General features: G+C 42.9%; 2 protein-coding genes across 3 annotated transcripts in view; both read right to left on the bottom strand.

Moving 5' to 3' along the window:
- Positions 1-2,628: 2,628 nt before the first annotated feature.
- On the bottom strand, positions 2,629-3,840 carry LOC141463478 (uncharacterized). Its single transcript, XM_074145906.1, has one exon. It carries the CDS (start codon positions 3,838-3,840, stop codon positions 2,629-2,631), a length of 1,212 nt encoding a protein of 403 aa, XP_074002007.1.
- A 357-nt stretch (positions 3,841-4,197) lies between these two features.
- Positions 4,198-15,497, bottom strand: part of DIP2A (disco interacting protein 2 homolog A) — a 150,781-nt gene continuing 139,481 nt past the window's right edge. Inside the window, exons 34-38 of one of the 2 annotated variants that reach the window (XM_074145922.1) lie at positions 11,395-11,452; positions 10,869-10,943; positions 10,022-10,196; positions 7,297-7,420; positions 4,198-6,352 (exon numbers count right to left, since the gene is read on the bottom strand). In XM_074145922.1, the coding sequence (XP_074002023.1) occupies positions 6,100-6,352; positions 7,297-7,420; positions 10,022-10,196; positions 10,869-10,943; positions 11,395-11,452 (685 nt within the window). In that variant the 3' untranslated portion in view covers positions 4,198-6,099. The remainder of the gene's footprint in view (positions 6,353-7,296; positions 7,421-10,021; positions 10,197-10,868; positions 10,944-11,394; positions 11,453-15,497) is intronic. The other variant, XM_074145921.1, reaches the window with a different exon arrangement.

Here is a 15,497-nt window from a genome sequence, read left to right as displayed (position 1 = left end):
TGGATGGAGTCAAGAAATTGTGTAAACAAAGCACTGTACTGCTGGGCCACATCTCCTGTGCATTCAGAACTCCATGCTGCAAGCTGTGATAGCACTGAGCTACTCCTCCATCCTGGCAGTCTAGTGACATGGAAGTACATTCCTGCCCCCACTGCACAATAAGCTGAAAAATACATTTCAAATGGAAGTGGCAGCATTTCTGTGAGTGATCCACAGATTGAATTTGTTCCCCCTACTAGATATTAAATCTAAAGGATTTGCCTGGCCTTAATTACTGTACGGCAACAGTCAGGGCATTAAAGCATATTTTCGGTTTTTCCATTCTGAAATACACTGGAAATTTCAGACACTGGATTTTACTGTGCAAAGTCTGAGTTCATCCTGCATCCCAAACAGTGCTGACTTCCAATTGCAGGGGGAAGGCAGCTGATAAGAGCAGGAAACTAGAAGAGCAAGCTGGGAAGCTTTTTAAACAAACCAAACAAAAACAAAACTGCTTAAGTTTAAGGAGCAACATAAAACCGATCTTTAAAAGGCCACTTTTATGTTTTCTTGCCACTGGAATTTTGATTCTGGATGTATGTAGGCCATGCTACAAGTACAGACACAACCACCATGGCACTGTCATCCACGGTTTGGCAAAGAAAAATACCAGAAATAAAGACAAATCATTATTTTGCAGTTACCTTTGCAAGCTAACTTTTATGGAATACTAGACGCTTAGCAAGTGTTTTTCACTTCCATAAGGAAACTTTTATGTTTAGGTGAGAACAGGATTTTTTAAAAAAAAGTGACCAGAGGAAAAGATAGCGGTGTATATTATTTTAATAATGTGAATTCGAATACAAAAAAAGATAGAACTCTGCTTATATGGCACTGACATAACTGAACTGGAAATATAACAGTGTGTCTAGCTCCTCCTAAACAACACGACTGGTCACAAAACAAAATCTAAAGACTGTAGCAAAAATTTACATTAGAATCTGTCATGACAAGAAACTCTGGGTAAGAAACATCTAATGTGAAATATCTGGCCATGTAAATATTTAAAGTATATTAACCAGTTGAATATAAACATCAGTTCAACAATAAGATTTATATCTTAGCATACCCAGCATCAAGTAAATCTTGAAGTGCAAAAAGACATTTATTTAATGTAGTTTTGTTAGCTGTTCTTAGATGTAAACCAGATCTATCATCTACTAACATGATTTCTGCGTGATACACTGCAATACTTTAAATGTGCAAGCTTTCAGAAAATTCCTTTTTTTGGCCTTAAAATAGAGCTGTGACTATACTATAGAAACCAAAACCAGAAGCCTATCCAAAAAGATCCTTAAAGTGCATAATACCTGTTTTCACACAATGGCAGGAAAATAGCATTAAAAAAATCCGGAATGTGGCAGAGAAAATTAGGAATATACACTTAAAATGAACTTGCTGCTTCCTTTTTTCTGCTACAATAAATTCCTGGGTAACAATAAGTGATAAATAAAGGTGTAAAGTAGCATCATAGTGCCGTTACTAGAATGACATAAAGCTGACATAAAAAGTCTCTACAAAGTACTGGTTCACAAAGAACACTGCTGCAACAAAGGCAGTTTTATTAATGTTTACAAAATTGTTTAACACTCACTGGAATCCAATCTCACCCGCAAAATATATCTGAAACATTCCAATTCGACAGCAACCCTTTTGTGGCATCTTGCCTCATTCCCTCTGCATGGTGACTGGCCAGCAAACCAGCTACAGCAATTTTTTAATTCAGGGGACGGGGATTAGAATTCCCTTGTTACTACATTTTACCTTCCCAAAAGATCAGGTGAAAAAAAACACCCCAACATTCTTGTATCTTACGATAAGCTGGGATTTCAAATGTCAATTTAAGATGAATTACAGATTTTTGACACCTGTCTTCATTAGTTTTGAGAAAGATGAGTTAAATTGCTTTGGCAATAAAACCTACCATACTTTAAATGCACTTCATACGCAGCATTATCTGGATGACAAGTACAATGCCTTGTTGTAATTAACAGTGAGAAAACCAGAAAAGACTCAAAGATGCTATCATATCGCTACGTACAGTGCTTTTAAAAACAAATTGTGTTTTGCAGGATTAATTAACGCTTGTTTCCTGAGATCACTGTTGCTACAAAACTGTTTTCTGTAGGCGCGCCACCTCTCTTGTCTCTTCCAACAAAAACTTCCCCTTCATTTAAGAGACTATAATTCAATTTATTTCCATATACAAAGAAGCATCCCTCTTTCAATCTGGATAAAAGCAGGTGCTTTGGTCAGGAATCCCTGGAAGTTTGTGTTAGAAAATGCTGCTGACATGAAACAAAACCACCGGGGCCCGTGAACGGAGTGGAATCCCCCTGTAACCAAAGAGCGTTCTGCACTGCACACAGTCTGCAAGAAGCCTCAGCAGACTTCTACATATCTGCTGCGCCCCAAAGAAGTGTTTGCATTGAACCTTGCATCAGAGAAAGAATTCCATTTGGAAACATGCTCTGGAGTAATGCTGGTACAGCATGTAATTTCCTTTTGATAAAAATTAAACCAGATACTCTACCTCTCATGAGCCATGCTGCAGAAGGCCAGGAACAGTTCTTGTTCTAGTGACTTTTACAGCTTTCCTGCCTGCTGCTGTTTTGGGTCAGGCTGGTGAGGTTGCTCGAGGCTGTCATGTCGGTGCTGCTGTTTGTGTTCCTGCTTTTTCTTTTGAGTTAGTGCTTTTGCCCTAGTGGTCACAGGCCTGGGTCGAGCATCAGGTCTCTCTTCATCCTGCTGGTGCTTTTTACAATGTTTTTCAAAGGTTGAAATTTTGGCATATGTCCGGTTGCAAACCAAACAGTGGTATGGCCGCTCCCCACTGTGTGTTCTCATGTGAAGCTGGAGGTAAGAAGACCTGGAAAAGGCTCGGCTGCAGACCGAGCAGCACTGAGGCTCGCGTACCTCGTGGGTCTTCAGATGCTGCTTAAGAGATGACGCCTGCTTGAAGGCCTTCCCACAGGTGGAGCACTTGAAGTTTCTCTCGCCTGACTCGAGAACCTGGTGTGACATGAGGTGGGCAGAGGAGCGGAAGTTCTTCCCACACTTTTCGCACTTGTAGGGCCGTTCCCCAGTGTGCAGGCGGACATGGAGGACCAGCCCAGCTTTCTGTGTGAAGGCCTTCTCACACTGCAGGCACTTGAAAGGCCTCTCACCTGTGTGCACGCGGCGGTGGGTCGTGAGGTGCGAGGAACGCCCGAAGAGCTTGCCACAGTCCTCACACTTGAAGGGCCTCTCACCAGTGTGGATGGCCTTGTGGCGCACCAGGTGGGAGGACTGGAGAAAGAGCTTCCCACAGATGGGGCACTGGTACTTCCGCTCGCCTGTGTGGGAGCGGAGGTGGAGGGCAAGGTGCGACGAGGAGATGAAGGCCTTGCCACAGAGCAAGCAAGCATGGGGTCGCTCTCCGGTGTGGGTGCGCTTGTGGAGGACCAGCCCCGAGGAGAGGGCAAAGGCCTTGGCACAGACCGGGCAGCGGTAGGGCTTCTCGCCGGTGTGGACCCGGCGGTGCTTGGCCAGGGCGCCGGCCTGCGCGAAGGCCTTCCCGCACTGCTCGCACCTGTGGAGCCGCTCCACCTCGGCGGCGAGCGCCAAGCCCCGCCCGCCCCCCGCCCGGCGGCCCCGCGCCCCAGCCGGCACCATAGCGGTGGCCCGCGCGCCGCGCCGCGCCGCCTCACCCCGGAAGCGGCGGCACGAGCCCACGCCCCGCGCGCATGCGCTGCGGGCGCTCAATGGTGACGTCAGGAAGCGAGGTGCAGGCCTCAAGGGCGGGCTCGGGTCCGCCATCTTCTCGTTCGGCAAGGAGGGTGCGTCCGGCGGTGTCCCGGCCCCGCTCTCGCACGGAAGGGCTGACAGCGGCTTTGGGGAGCGCCTCGGATGGGAGGCCGCTCCGTGTCCGGGCAGCACAGCAGGCTCCTCTCCCTCCTGTCTCCCCACTGCGCTGACCCAACAGGCATTTATGTCAAGATGTGCCATTGGCTTTGTTGTGTCCTCACCCCCAAGTTCAGAAGGTGTGTGGCAGGTGCCAGTTGTAGGTGCGGAGGACCCCCCCCCCCAGGCCACGGCAGGGCGGTAAGCCAGACCCGTGAGAGCATTTCCGTTTGGGTACTGAAAACATACAAAATCCACGAACATCCAGGCTTTGAGGATGTGCAGTTGCTTTAATTGCAAAGCAACTGTAATGAAATTTTGCAGAAAAAGGTGTTTATACATTGAACTGTCCAAAACACAAATGAAAACTGTACTGTAGATAAGCTGAATTTTTGATCTAACAGCCTAAGTTTCAACAATCAAGTCATTTTCAAGAGCTGTTTTGAAATGTTTAATGTGCTTTTTGGTTTTAGATTTACAGGGCAACTTGTCTCACTGTCATCAATATTTCAATACAAAAATCCTACAATGCTTTATTTGCTGAAAAACTACAACATTAAAATTCGGGTTAGGTAGTTTTCCTTTTGCCAGCTGTTTTGTTACGAGGAATATCCCATAATCCACTGCCAAAGGTTGCTGTACTTAAGTTAGACAAATTCTGTACATAATTACAGTCATAGTAGAGTGTGCGGCTGTATAATATACCACAGTCAAAACACCATGAGGACAAAGAACTACTATATATGAAAATTTTTTGTTGAAGATTTTATAGTTTATTTGACCAAGAGTCAATTTGATATCCTTATACCAGGAGACTGACATCCATCTTTCTTAGGCACTGATCCAGGCAGAATTGCCTTGCAGAGAAACCTGGCTCTTTTGCCAAACTTATGCATTATTAAAAAAAAAAAAAAATTATGTAGCTCAAAGTCTTTAACAACTCTATAAAAATAATTATTTGCTAGTTTCATGCTTCAAATACATGAAGTATTTGAGAAGCTTAACATTCTCTTTCTGAATTAGGTTCACTGCAGTATTAGATCAGGCAGAAACTTCAAAACCTCAATTAGTAAAGTGTGACTCAACTAATTGGGTATGTCAGCTTGAACAAAAAAGTCTAAATACAACTCTAAAAAAAAGAAAGTTTGTACCACAGCAAATCAAGGTAACTAACACTGAATATCTTTTCCACAGTGGAAAAAAAAATAATCACTATCATAAGTTCTTGCACAGGATATTCAGGGAAAACATACTGTAAGACCATGCTTTGTAAACATTTCTACAAATCATTCAGAGACTACTGGCTTTGGAATGAATTTTCAAATACTTGGCGTTATGCAGGGCAGTAATTAATAGCTAATGCTATGAAAACAAGCAACTTTAACATGAAGTTACAACAGCAAGAGCAGTGAAGGCTCCTGCATCAAGTAATTAAAGCTGGATATTAATTTATATTTTATTATAAAGTTTATAGCATTACAGAGTCCAGCGTGGCACAATAAGTAACCTTGTTACAGTTGCAGTATTTGTTTTTGCTTGGTACAAAAAGGCTGAACAGCAGCATAATTGTTGTTATATTGAATCCGGGATTGGAATGAATTTGTTTCTTTTGAATAAGGATGAGTCAGTGATTTAAAATAAAAAGGCTGCATTTTTAAATCTCAATTATGTGCAAAATTCCTTTCCGTACAGTAGAGAATATGGTAGAGATGTGTGCAACCTTTAAAGTTACGTCCCAACCCAGACACTGCCAATATATTGCAAATAATCACAGGGAGGGTGAACTCTGAACGGTTACTCATGACTTTCAGTATTATTTCCACATATGTGTGTCCTCCTCACAGCTGGTGTTCTCTCCCACCCTGCTTTATGTCCTTTTATGCAGTGCATCAAGTACTGACATTCATAATTATTGTAAAAAACCACTGGTCCATGATAGTTGTAATAAACTTCCTTCAGGAATTCCAGTAAACTCTCCATCCTAAGACAGCTGTAACTGTTACAATGGATTTATGAAAGCAAATGCAATCTGAGACATGAAGGTCTGTGAAGATTAGTATCTCCATTTTTGTAAGGTCTTCAATGGCTTTTAAAAACACAGAAAATGGATTCTGATGTTATTCTTTGCAAAGTCACTTGATTTTGGTGCTTTAGCCTTGATGTGATTTTCAGTTTTCACATGTTGTAAGCAACATAAATAGGATCCAACTGGTCAGCTAAAAAACCATCTCTCAAGTGCATTCGTTGTTTCTCACCGCGGGAATTGATAGGAATAACACCAGGGTCCACAATGACTACAACACCTACTATGAGATAGTGCTCTTCCAGAACCACATTTGTTACCAGTGCGACCAGGTCCAACGCTTCTTGTTCTGAGCCTTCCAGCTCCACAACCACCACAAGCAAGTTGGTCCATGTAAATACAGCACTGTCAGCATGATACAAATATTAATGGTGAGAAAAAAAATACATAGTCAAACGAAGCTAGTTATCCAAGACAAACTCACTGGAAATAAACTAAATATTATGCCGGAAATATAAATATCACATTATTCAAGGACTTGAATATTATATAGGACTTGAACAATATAATAAATGAGAACAAGTGATATAACAATAATGTGAAAATATCTGTAAATCAAGAGGTATTAAAGCTGTAACTTCTCGGGATATTTACTGCCACTTGTTTTTTAATTGTCCATGTACAAAATACAAGTAGGCCTTTTTCTCTTCTATATACACAATCAATCATGTATTTAAAAGTCCTGTGCACTTCTGTATTAAAATGGGAACCATTAAGTTTTCACATTCATTGTGTGCATACTTGATATTAATGTACTTGTGTAAATCTTCAGAGATTATTAAAGGAAAGACAAAACCTCCCAAAGCTTACAAGTAAATACTACCACTTTGAGACTGAAGAGGACCTACAGCCACACGGCATATTATCATCCATTAGGACCAAATGAGAACAACGCATGTTAGAAGATACCGTTCAAGAAATGCTTGAGATGTGTTTACCACATCCAAGTGTGTACATTCTGACACAGCCAGGGAAGTCAACAACACAACCTGCAAGTGTGCTGTGCTGCCTCATTCATGCCCTGTCTTCCCTGTCTTTCAGACTATGAAGATCAAACTCTGATAAAGGGGGGTGGGCTTGCTTTTTTTTTTTTTTTTTTGTGACCAGTGGAGGCAGGGGAAAGAGGAGAATTATATTTCAGTTACACTCACTGCAATAGTTTCTAAGCAAAGTTTTGGTGAGTTCACACTACAGCACGCTCTCAGTTTACCATGCTGTTCCACAAAGCTTGACTTCTGCTGCTTTAGAAGAAATAAAAAGATACAAAAAAGTAACACTGAGGCTCTTACCATTCCGCAATGCTCTTATGTGCTCTTATTACAGAGGTCTCTATATCAATGGGATGGTACCTCATTCCTCTGAGCTCCAGTGTTTCATCCAAGGAGCCTACCACGTACAGGGCATCATGCCTCTCTGCAATATAACACAGACATTTGAAACATCATCAGATCTACAGAACAAACATGGGCATTTGTACATGCTTATTCCTGACATTCTAAGATGTTCCCAGTGCTTCCTAGGAGAAAGAGTCTGTAATAATCACCAAGCTCTACCATTTGGAGAGAAGAGAATTAAGAGCTCATTTAGCACTTCTGCCTATTGACTCTAAGCAAACGAAACCAGACTAAAAAGTTCTGAGTCATCCAATTCTGCCCCTTCTCTCACGTAAGGTAATCTCAGTTCATAAACCCAATCAAAATCCATTGTCAAAGCATCTTTTTGTCCCGCTATTCTTACCAGAGAACTCTCCTCTGATTGATAGGAAGACTTTTCCAATTTCCAAATCTAACTTTTTTTTATTCTTTTAAAATAAGCTTATATCCACTTGTCCTCTTGCCAGCAATATTCTTCTCAGCTCCTTAAGTTCCCCACAATTAATGCAGCGAGAATAACTCTATTCCCTTGTCAGCCTTAGCTTTGCTAGGTTAAATAAGCAAGGCTCTCCTAGACCCCTCTTGAAGGACATGCTCTCCACATTACCACATTCAACCTGTAACTCTGTTGAGTTCAACTTTGCTTTTTTTTTTGCAACCATTTTATAAATCTGCTCAATTGTGTAACTTGAGATGAAAAGCATGTTGGGAAGCTGCACTGTATTTCATGCATACTCGCTATGTTAGTTCACCATACATAGCCTCTCAAATGCTGACAAACTGAAGTACAACTGACATTGTTCCACAGTGATAAAAATGTCTATGACAGTGATTTTTCAGAAAGCTACAAGGCACAAAAACTTGCTACAGTAATCTGGTGCCTTGCCACCTGCAACTTCTCTTTCTTTGTGGATGTCTGCTCACAGATTCCAATTTCTGTCAACTACCAGCCTTCTCAAGAACAGGAAGCCATTTCACTTTGAACAGTCACAGAAGGACAAATCTGTCAAAGCATCTAGTGCAGAACCTTGCACTGAGCAGCAGTACAATGTGCCCTGGAGGCCCGGTAACTAACCTAAGGAAAGCAAGGAAAACTTAGAGCATGTTGGTTGAGTGATCTTTTATCATGCTCTACCAGCTCTGAAAGGGAAGATGACATGTAGTAAAAGCTTTTTCAGGGAGCTGGATCTATGTTACATCAGCTCCCACTGATAGCCTGAGACCACACTCCTTTAGAAACAGAGACTCGGGAGGGCCTGACCAACACAGAACTGCTCAGTGTACTAAGTAGGTTGAATGGGTGGAGAGGCCTGCTGCCAAGAAGGGACCCTTCTGTGTAATGGTGGTAACTGGGGGCTATGGATACCACATATTTCTGATAAAGACTATTTCTTTACCAGAATTCACCTTTTGCTCTCTGCTAGCACTCTGTGGAAGAGGGGAAGTGTGCAGGACGCAGCTCTGGAGATGGAATTCAGTGGGCTGCAAGGATTTCTCCAGCTGGAGCAATAGTATCCACCTTTCTTACTCTCAAGAGCCTCAGGGAGACTGAATAGCACACCAGCACAGTAGACTGGACGATGACTCTCTCTTAGCAACTAGATCCAACAGAGTTACACCATGGAGCATTTCTAAACCCTGGGCTGGTATTCACTGCAGCAGATGGGGTAGCTCCTCAACAAAAGTCTGCACCTTCAACAAATTGCTCTCCTCACTCACTCTTCTTCCTTCACATAATGGAGGACTGAAAGTAGGATGGAGATGCATGGTGTCCCCTAAACAGACACTTCTGTTGCAGAAGTGGTAACACTGCTTTTCTGTCTTGTACCGTGAGTCATTACAGAAAATTTAAAAGCTGTGAACCCCCTATGGTTCATTATCCAGTGACAGCAATAAGGGGACACTGACACTATCCATGTAGATACCACCATTCATTTAAAAACCAATCATAGACAATTAGCAATATACATTTTCTAATAAGTTATAAGCATTCAAACTCCTTTTCTTTAGGATGTTTAGAGATTACTTTTTTTTTTAAATGCGTGATGATCAAGAGTTATACCTACTCCATATTCTGTCTCAACAGAAAAAGGAGCAGTTTTTCTTCCATCTGCTTACATTTCTCAAGTTTAGACGTCTTAGATTGAAAAAATGAGATTAACAATTTATTTTCTATACTGGAAAAATTATGGAGAAGTTGCTCCTCTAGGCCTTTAACTTCTAAAAGGCTGGGAAATCATTGGTATTTGAGCATCTTCTAAAACCGTGGAACGACTTAACATTATTTGCATTCTCTAGGTCAGCACTGAAATACTGACTGCATCCTGTCTGTAAGGGAGGAGGTTCAGAGGAAAAGTGACTAGAAAGGCTCTAGTGCTTCTAACAGATGTGCAAGTGGAAATAAAGGAAGATGAATATGATTTCTAAATCTGTTAAATGAACATTACGAATTTCTCATTTTGTACAATTACCCAGTATCATTATAATCAATGAATATGTACAGAGTAACAATGCCTGTTACATTCAGCATTTTTCACTGATAGAAGTCAGGATAACCGGCAGGATAGCTTACTCTTGCTAGCTCAACTACCCCAAGGAGTTTCAAACACAAGCTTCTGTAAGCACATTTGTTTTCTCTCACCTCCACTAGCATCAGTAAGTTCTGTTCTGCGCAGAAAGCCAAGGTACCCAGTGCGAGCCCATAAGGTCTGAGTGTCTCCAAAACTCAAGCGAGCAGTAAAGTGATCAGCGTGCAGTGCTTCTTCTCCATACACTGTGTAGTAACCAGTAGCATTGTGCGGACTACTCACCCATATCTAAGGGATACAAAAAAACCCCACAAAACAAAAAGGGAATCACTCCCATATAAGCATAGGCTATTTTGCCAGACCTAGGCAGCATCATTTATTGATTTAAAATATCTGTTCCACTGACAATTTTGTTGCTCCTAAAATTCCAGGAGTAGTTTTATTAAAATAATTCATTAACTTCTGCCTCACAGGAAATGACCAGGAAGAAGTAGTAAAAAGGAGTCATATATACATGTGATTTGGGATAGTAAAGAGGGAAAATGAACTAGGCATTTGGCTTACTGGAACAGTACATCTGTTAACTTGCAATCTTCTATCAGTTGGGCATCTTAGTATACACAAATCCAGATGTATATAAAACAAAGATTAAACCAAACAGCAAATTACCTCATTACTACTGTCCACTGATGGAAGTTATTCATTGCCTCTTCTAGCTGCCAATCAGACACAGACTAGTCATCTGATATCACCTGCTACTGGCATGCAGTAATTTTGCAGAGGATGGAGGAACACCATGTAGGTGTACATACAAGTATGTAAACAGTTCCATCTCTCTGTCAAGTTCATTCACTTGCCACAGTATGTGGCCGTCCCACTAGGAGACATGTTTATCTGACATGATTTATCTATATATTAAATCACTGCTGATAAACAAAGTACAACAGCATCAAGTTTTACCTCTCCTAAATGCGAATCTCCCAGAGGTCCCTTGGTTTCTGTGTGTGCTATGATGACCTTTACCCCTGGAAGAATCTTGAATAAGAAGCAAATGTTTAAAATAGAAGTTAAGAGAACTTGAATTCATCAAAAGAAAAATAAATAATGCAGAGCCACAGAAGTCAACCATCTGTTCAGTTCTTCCCTTTCTTCTCCTCTCTGCATGACAGAGATCAACCATCTCTTCTTACTAAGTTGTTTAATCATTTAAACTCTAAGTGGCTATTTTGCAGCTTCCGAGTTGAAGTTTGTTTCACACCTGAAAAATGTCTTCCACATGAAGGCCTCTGATTTTTTCCTATTGCTTCACTTTACACACCGGGCTTCATTTTAACTAGCTGTGCATTTTATGCTCTCTCTAATGCCTCTGCTAGATACACCGTGATTAGTGAAGCTTGTTGCACAGATTCTGTACTGAGATTCAACTGAAGCAGCTCACCACCCAGGTAAGGATCATGAGGAAGAAGGATTGCTCTCACTCTCTCACCTTCCCAGACTCCATAAGTGGCAGACTGTGTGGAGAACCTCTCTCTACCAAACGCACCCTGAAAAAAATAAAAGAATGCATTTGTACAAGGATTTATGAACTTAAATAGAAGTTAAATAGATGTGTTCCAGTATATCCAGTGTTAGCCTGCCCTTAGCTGCACTGACAAAACTGTTAGGATGCCAGCCAATTATGCTTAGTTATTCACAATGCATTAAGACAGCTAAGAGTTTCTAACTATCTTCAAGACTTCCATATTAGCATTCCCATTGACCACGTTTCTTTTAAGAATCAGAAATTCAGCTCTATGGAGAGATTTTCCAACAGAGCTCTGAGGCTTCAGTTCCACTAGCATTTTAAATTCACTTTCTTTGTTGGATTCTTCTGGACCTTTGCTTGTGCCACATGGAACTATTGCACAGTGTCAGTAGGAATTACAAAAACTGAAGAGCAAGCAGCCTAAACGGAATTAAGTGACACTATGCAGCCCATTAGTAGCATAGCATATGAAGACAGCACATTTGCAGAAGGAACAGGAATTGTGTGCAGTAGGAGAGGTGTACAAGAGAAGCAGCTCCTATATATTGTTAGATTACACTATAGGCTAGAACTGACTAACACAGCAGCAGCTTTGAGGCTATGGCTGAACTTGTTTTTAACAGAAATATATAGCATGCAAGTTATAGTGATATATTAAATAAGGAGAAAACTATGATAGTTTACATTGATCTGTTCAGATGCCAAATCGGGATTGTGCAAATGATGGTGAATAGATTGCCTTCTAACAGCTACGATTTAAGCTTGCAAAAATACAGATGAGTAGTCAAAAAAGCTACCAGTTAACATAAGCCCCTAATTTAACATTATCAATTAAAAAAAAAAATAAAGCAAACGCACCAAGTCTTGATTTTATGTGTCTTAAAATAAGTACAGAAGCAAATACACATATATGTACCTAATTAAACTTACAGCTTAAACCTGGTGCTGCTGCTGGCACCAAGTGCCATTAATACAATTAACTAACTTAGGCAAGAGACAAGTTAATACAAAATTTATGACTACAGAATTAAGTCTCATAGAATGATGTATCCTTGGCAAGTTTCCAGATGATGTGTGTACATAGAAGCATGTGTGTGTGTTTTGATACACTGCAGTACAGGCCTGACATCAATTCATTGGATCTAGGAAGACTGAGGGAATTACGGAATTGTTAGAGTTGGAAGGGACCTCTAGAGACCATCTAGTCCAACTCCCCTGCTACAGCAGGGTTGCCCAGAGCACATCACTCAGGACTGCATCCAGGCGGGGCTTGAAGATCTCCAGAGAAGGGGACTCCACCACCTCCCTGGGCAGCCTCTTCCAGGGCTGTCCCTCACAGGAAAGAAGTTCTTCCTCATATTTGAAAGGAACTTCCCATGTTCCAGCTTGTGCCCGTTGTCCCTCGTCCTGTCACTGGCAACCACTGAAAAGAGTCCGGCTCCATCATCCTTCAATCCACCCTTCAGATACTTATCAGCATTAGTAAGGTCTCCCCTCAGCCTTCTCTTCTCCAGGCTAAAAAGTCCCAGCTCTCTCAGCCTTTCCTCATCAGGGAGATGCTCCAATCCCTTAATCATCTTTGCTGCCCTACGTTGGACTCTCTCCAGCAGTTCCCTGTCCCTCTTGAACTGGGGAGCCCAGAACTGGACGCAGTATTCCAGTTGTGGCCTCACCAGTGCAGAGTAGAGGGGGAGAATGACTTCCCTCCACCTACTGGCCACACTCTTCCCTATGCAGCCCAGGATTCCGTTGGCCCTCTTGGCAACAAGGGCACATTGCTGGCTCATGGAAAGTTTGCTATCCACCAGGACTCCCAGATCCTTCTCCTCAGAAGTGCTTTCCAGCAGGTCCACCCCTAACCTATATTGGTGCCTGGGGTTCTTCCTCCCCAGGTGCAGAACCGTACACTTGCCCTTGTTGAACCTCATGAGGTTCTTCTCTGCCCAGCTCTCCAGCCTGTCCAGGTCACGCTGGATGGCGGCACAGCCCTCTGGAGTGTCAGCCAGCCCTCCCAGTTTGGCATCATCAGCAAACTTGCTAAGGATACACTCTGTCCCCTCGTCCAGGTCATTGATGAATACGTTGAACAGGACTGGGCTGAGTATTGACCCCTGGGGGACACCGCTGGTTACAGGCCTCCAACTTGACCCTGCTCCATTAATTACAACCCTCTGAGTTCTGTCACACAGCCAGTTCTCAATCCACCTCACTGCCCCCTCATGTAGCCCACACTTCCTTAATTTTCTAATGAGGATGTTTTGGGAGACAGTGTCAAAAGCCTTGCTGAAGTCAAGGTAGATGACATCTGCTGCTCTCCCCTCATCCAGCCATCCAGTTATAATGTCTTAGAAGGCTATCAGATTGGTCAAGCATGATTTACCCTTGGTAAATCCGTGTTGACCACTTCCAATAACTTCTTGATCTTGAATGTGTTTGGAGATGACATCCAGAACAAGTCTCTCCACTATTTTCCCAGGAACAGAGGAGAGACTAATTGTCCTGTAGTTCCCTGCGTCCTCCTTCTTGCCCCTTTTTGTAGACTGGAGTGATATTTGCCTTTCTCCAGTCCTCAGGCACTTCTCCTGTTCTCCAAGACCTCTCAAAAATGATGGAGAGTGGCCCAGCAATAACATCTGCCAGTTCTCTCAGCACTTGTGGGTGCATCCCATCAGGAACCATGGACTTATGGATGTCTAGTTTGGCCAAGTGGTCTCTAACCCAGTCCTCCTCTACAGAGGGAAAGTCTTCCTCTCTCCAGACCTTCCCCCTTGTCTCCAGGGTCTGGGATTCATGAGGGACAGTTTTAGCAGTGGAGACTGAAGCAAAGAAGGCATTCAGCAACTCCGTCTTCTCTGTGTCTTCCACCACCAAGGCACCCACCTCATTCATCAGTGGGCCTACATTTTCCCTAGCCTTCCTTTTTTTATTGATATACTGAAAAAAGCTCTTCTTGTTATCTTTAACTGTAGTGGCCAAGTTAAGTTCTGCTTGGGCTTTTGCCCTTCTCATTTTCCCCCTGCATAGCTTCACTACACCTTGATATTGCTCATAAGTTACCAATCCCCTTTTCCAGAGATCGTAGACTTTCCTTTTATTCCTGAGGTCCAGCTAAAGCTCTCTATTTAGCCAGGCTGGTCTTCTTCCCTGTCGGCTCGTCTTACGGAACCTGGGGATGGCCTTCTCCTGTGCTTTTAAGAGTTCCTCCTTGAAGTATGACCAGCCTTCCTGGGCACCTTTGCCCTTCAGGACTGTCTCCTAAGGGACACTCTCAACCATGCTCCTGAAGAGACCAAAGTCTGCCCTTCGGAAGTCCAAGGTGGCAGTTCTGCTGGCTCCCTGTCTTGCTTCTCCAAGAATTGAAAACTCTATGATTTCGTGATCACTCTGTCCAAGACGACCTTCAACCTTTACATCCCCCACAAGACCTTCTCTGATCACAAGCAGCAGGTCCAGTAGGGCGCTTTCCCTGGTTGGCTCTCTCACCAGCTGTGTTAGGAAGTTGTCTTCCACACACTCCAGGAACCTCCGGGACTGTTCCCTCTCTGCTGTGTTATATTTCCAGCAGATATCTGGGAAGTTGAAGTCCCCCACGAGAACAAGGGCGAGTGATCACGAGAGCTCTGCCAGTTGCTGTTAGAATATTTCATCGACTTCTACATCCTGGTTGGGGGGTCTGTAAGAAACTCCCACCATGATGTCTGCCTTGTTGGCCTTCCCCTTGATTCTAACCCATAAACACTCTACACTGTCATTCACATTATTAAGTTCTAGGCATTCAAATCTGTCTCTAACATAGAGGGCCACCCCACCACCTCTCCTTCCTTGCCTATCCCTTCTGAAGAGTTGGTAGCCATCGATCGCAGCGTTCCCAGTTGTGTGAGTCTTCCCACCGCGTTTCTGCGATGGCAACTATATCATAGTTTTCCTGCTGAACAATGGCCTCCAGCTCCTCCTGTTTGTTGCCCAAACTGCGTGCATTTGTGTAGATGGACTTTAGCTGGGCTAATTTTCCTGCCACTTTTATGGGGGGCCAAGCCCCAATACCCACCTGACCATGTTCAGAC

The sequence above is a fragment of the Numenius arquata genome, chromosome 3 (genome assembly GCF_964106895.1).
Source record: "Numenius arquata chromosome 3, bNumArq3.hap1.1, whole genome shotgun sequence".
Classification (NCBI taxonomy): domain Eukaryota; kingdom Metazoa; phylum Chordata; class Aves; order Charadriiformes; family Scolopacidae; genus Numenius; species Numenius arquata.
The sequence above is the reverse complement of the archived record's forward strand: the minus strand, read 5'-3'. Positions and strand labels throughout refer to the sequence as shown.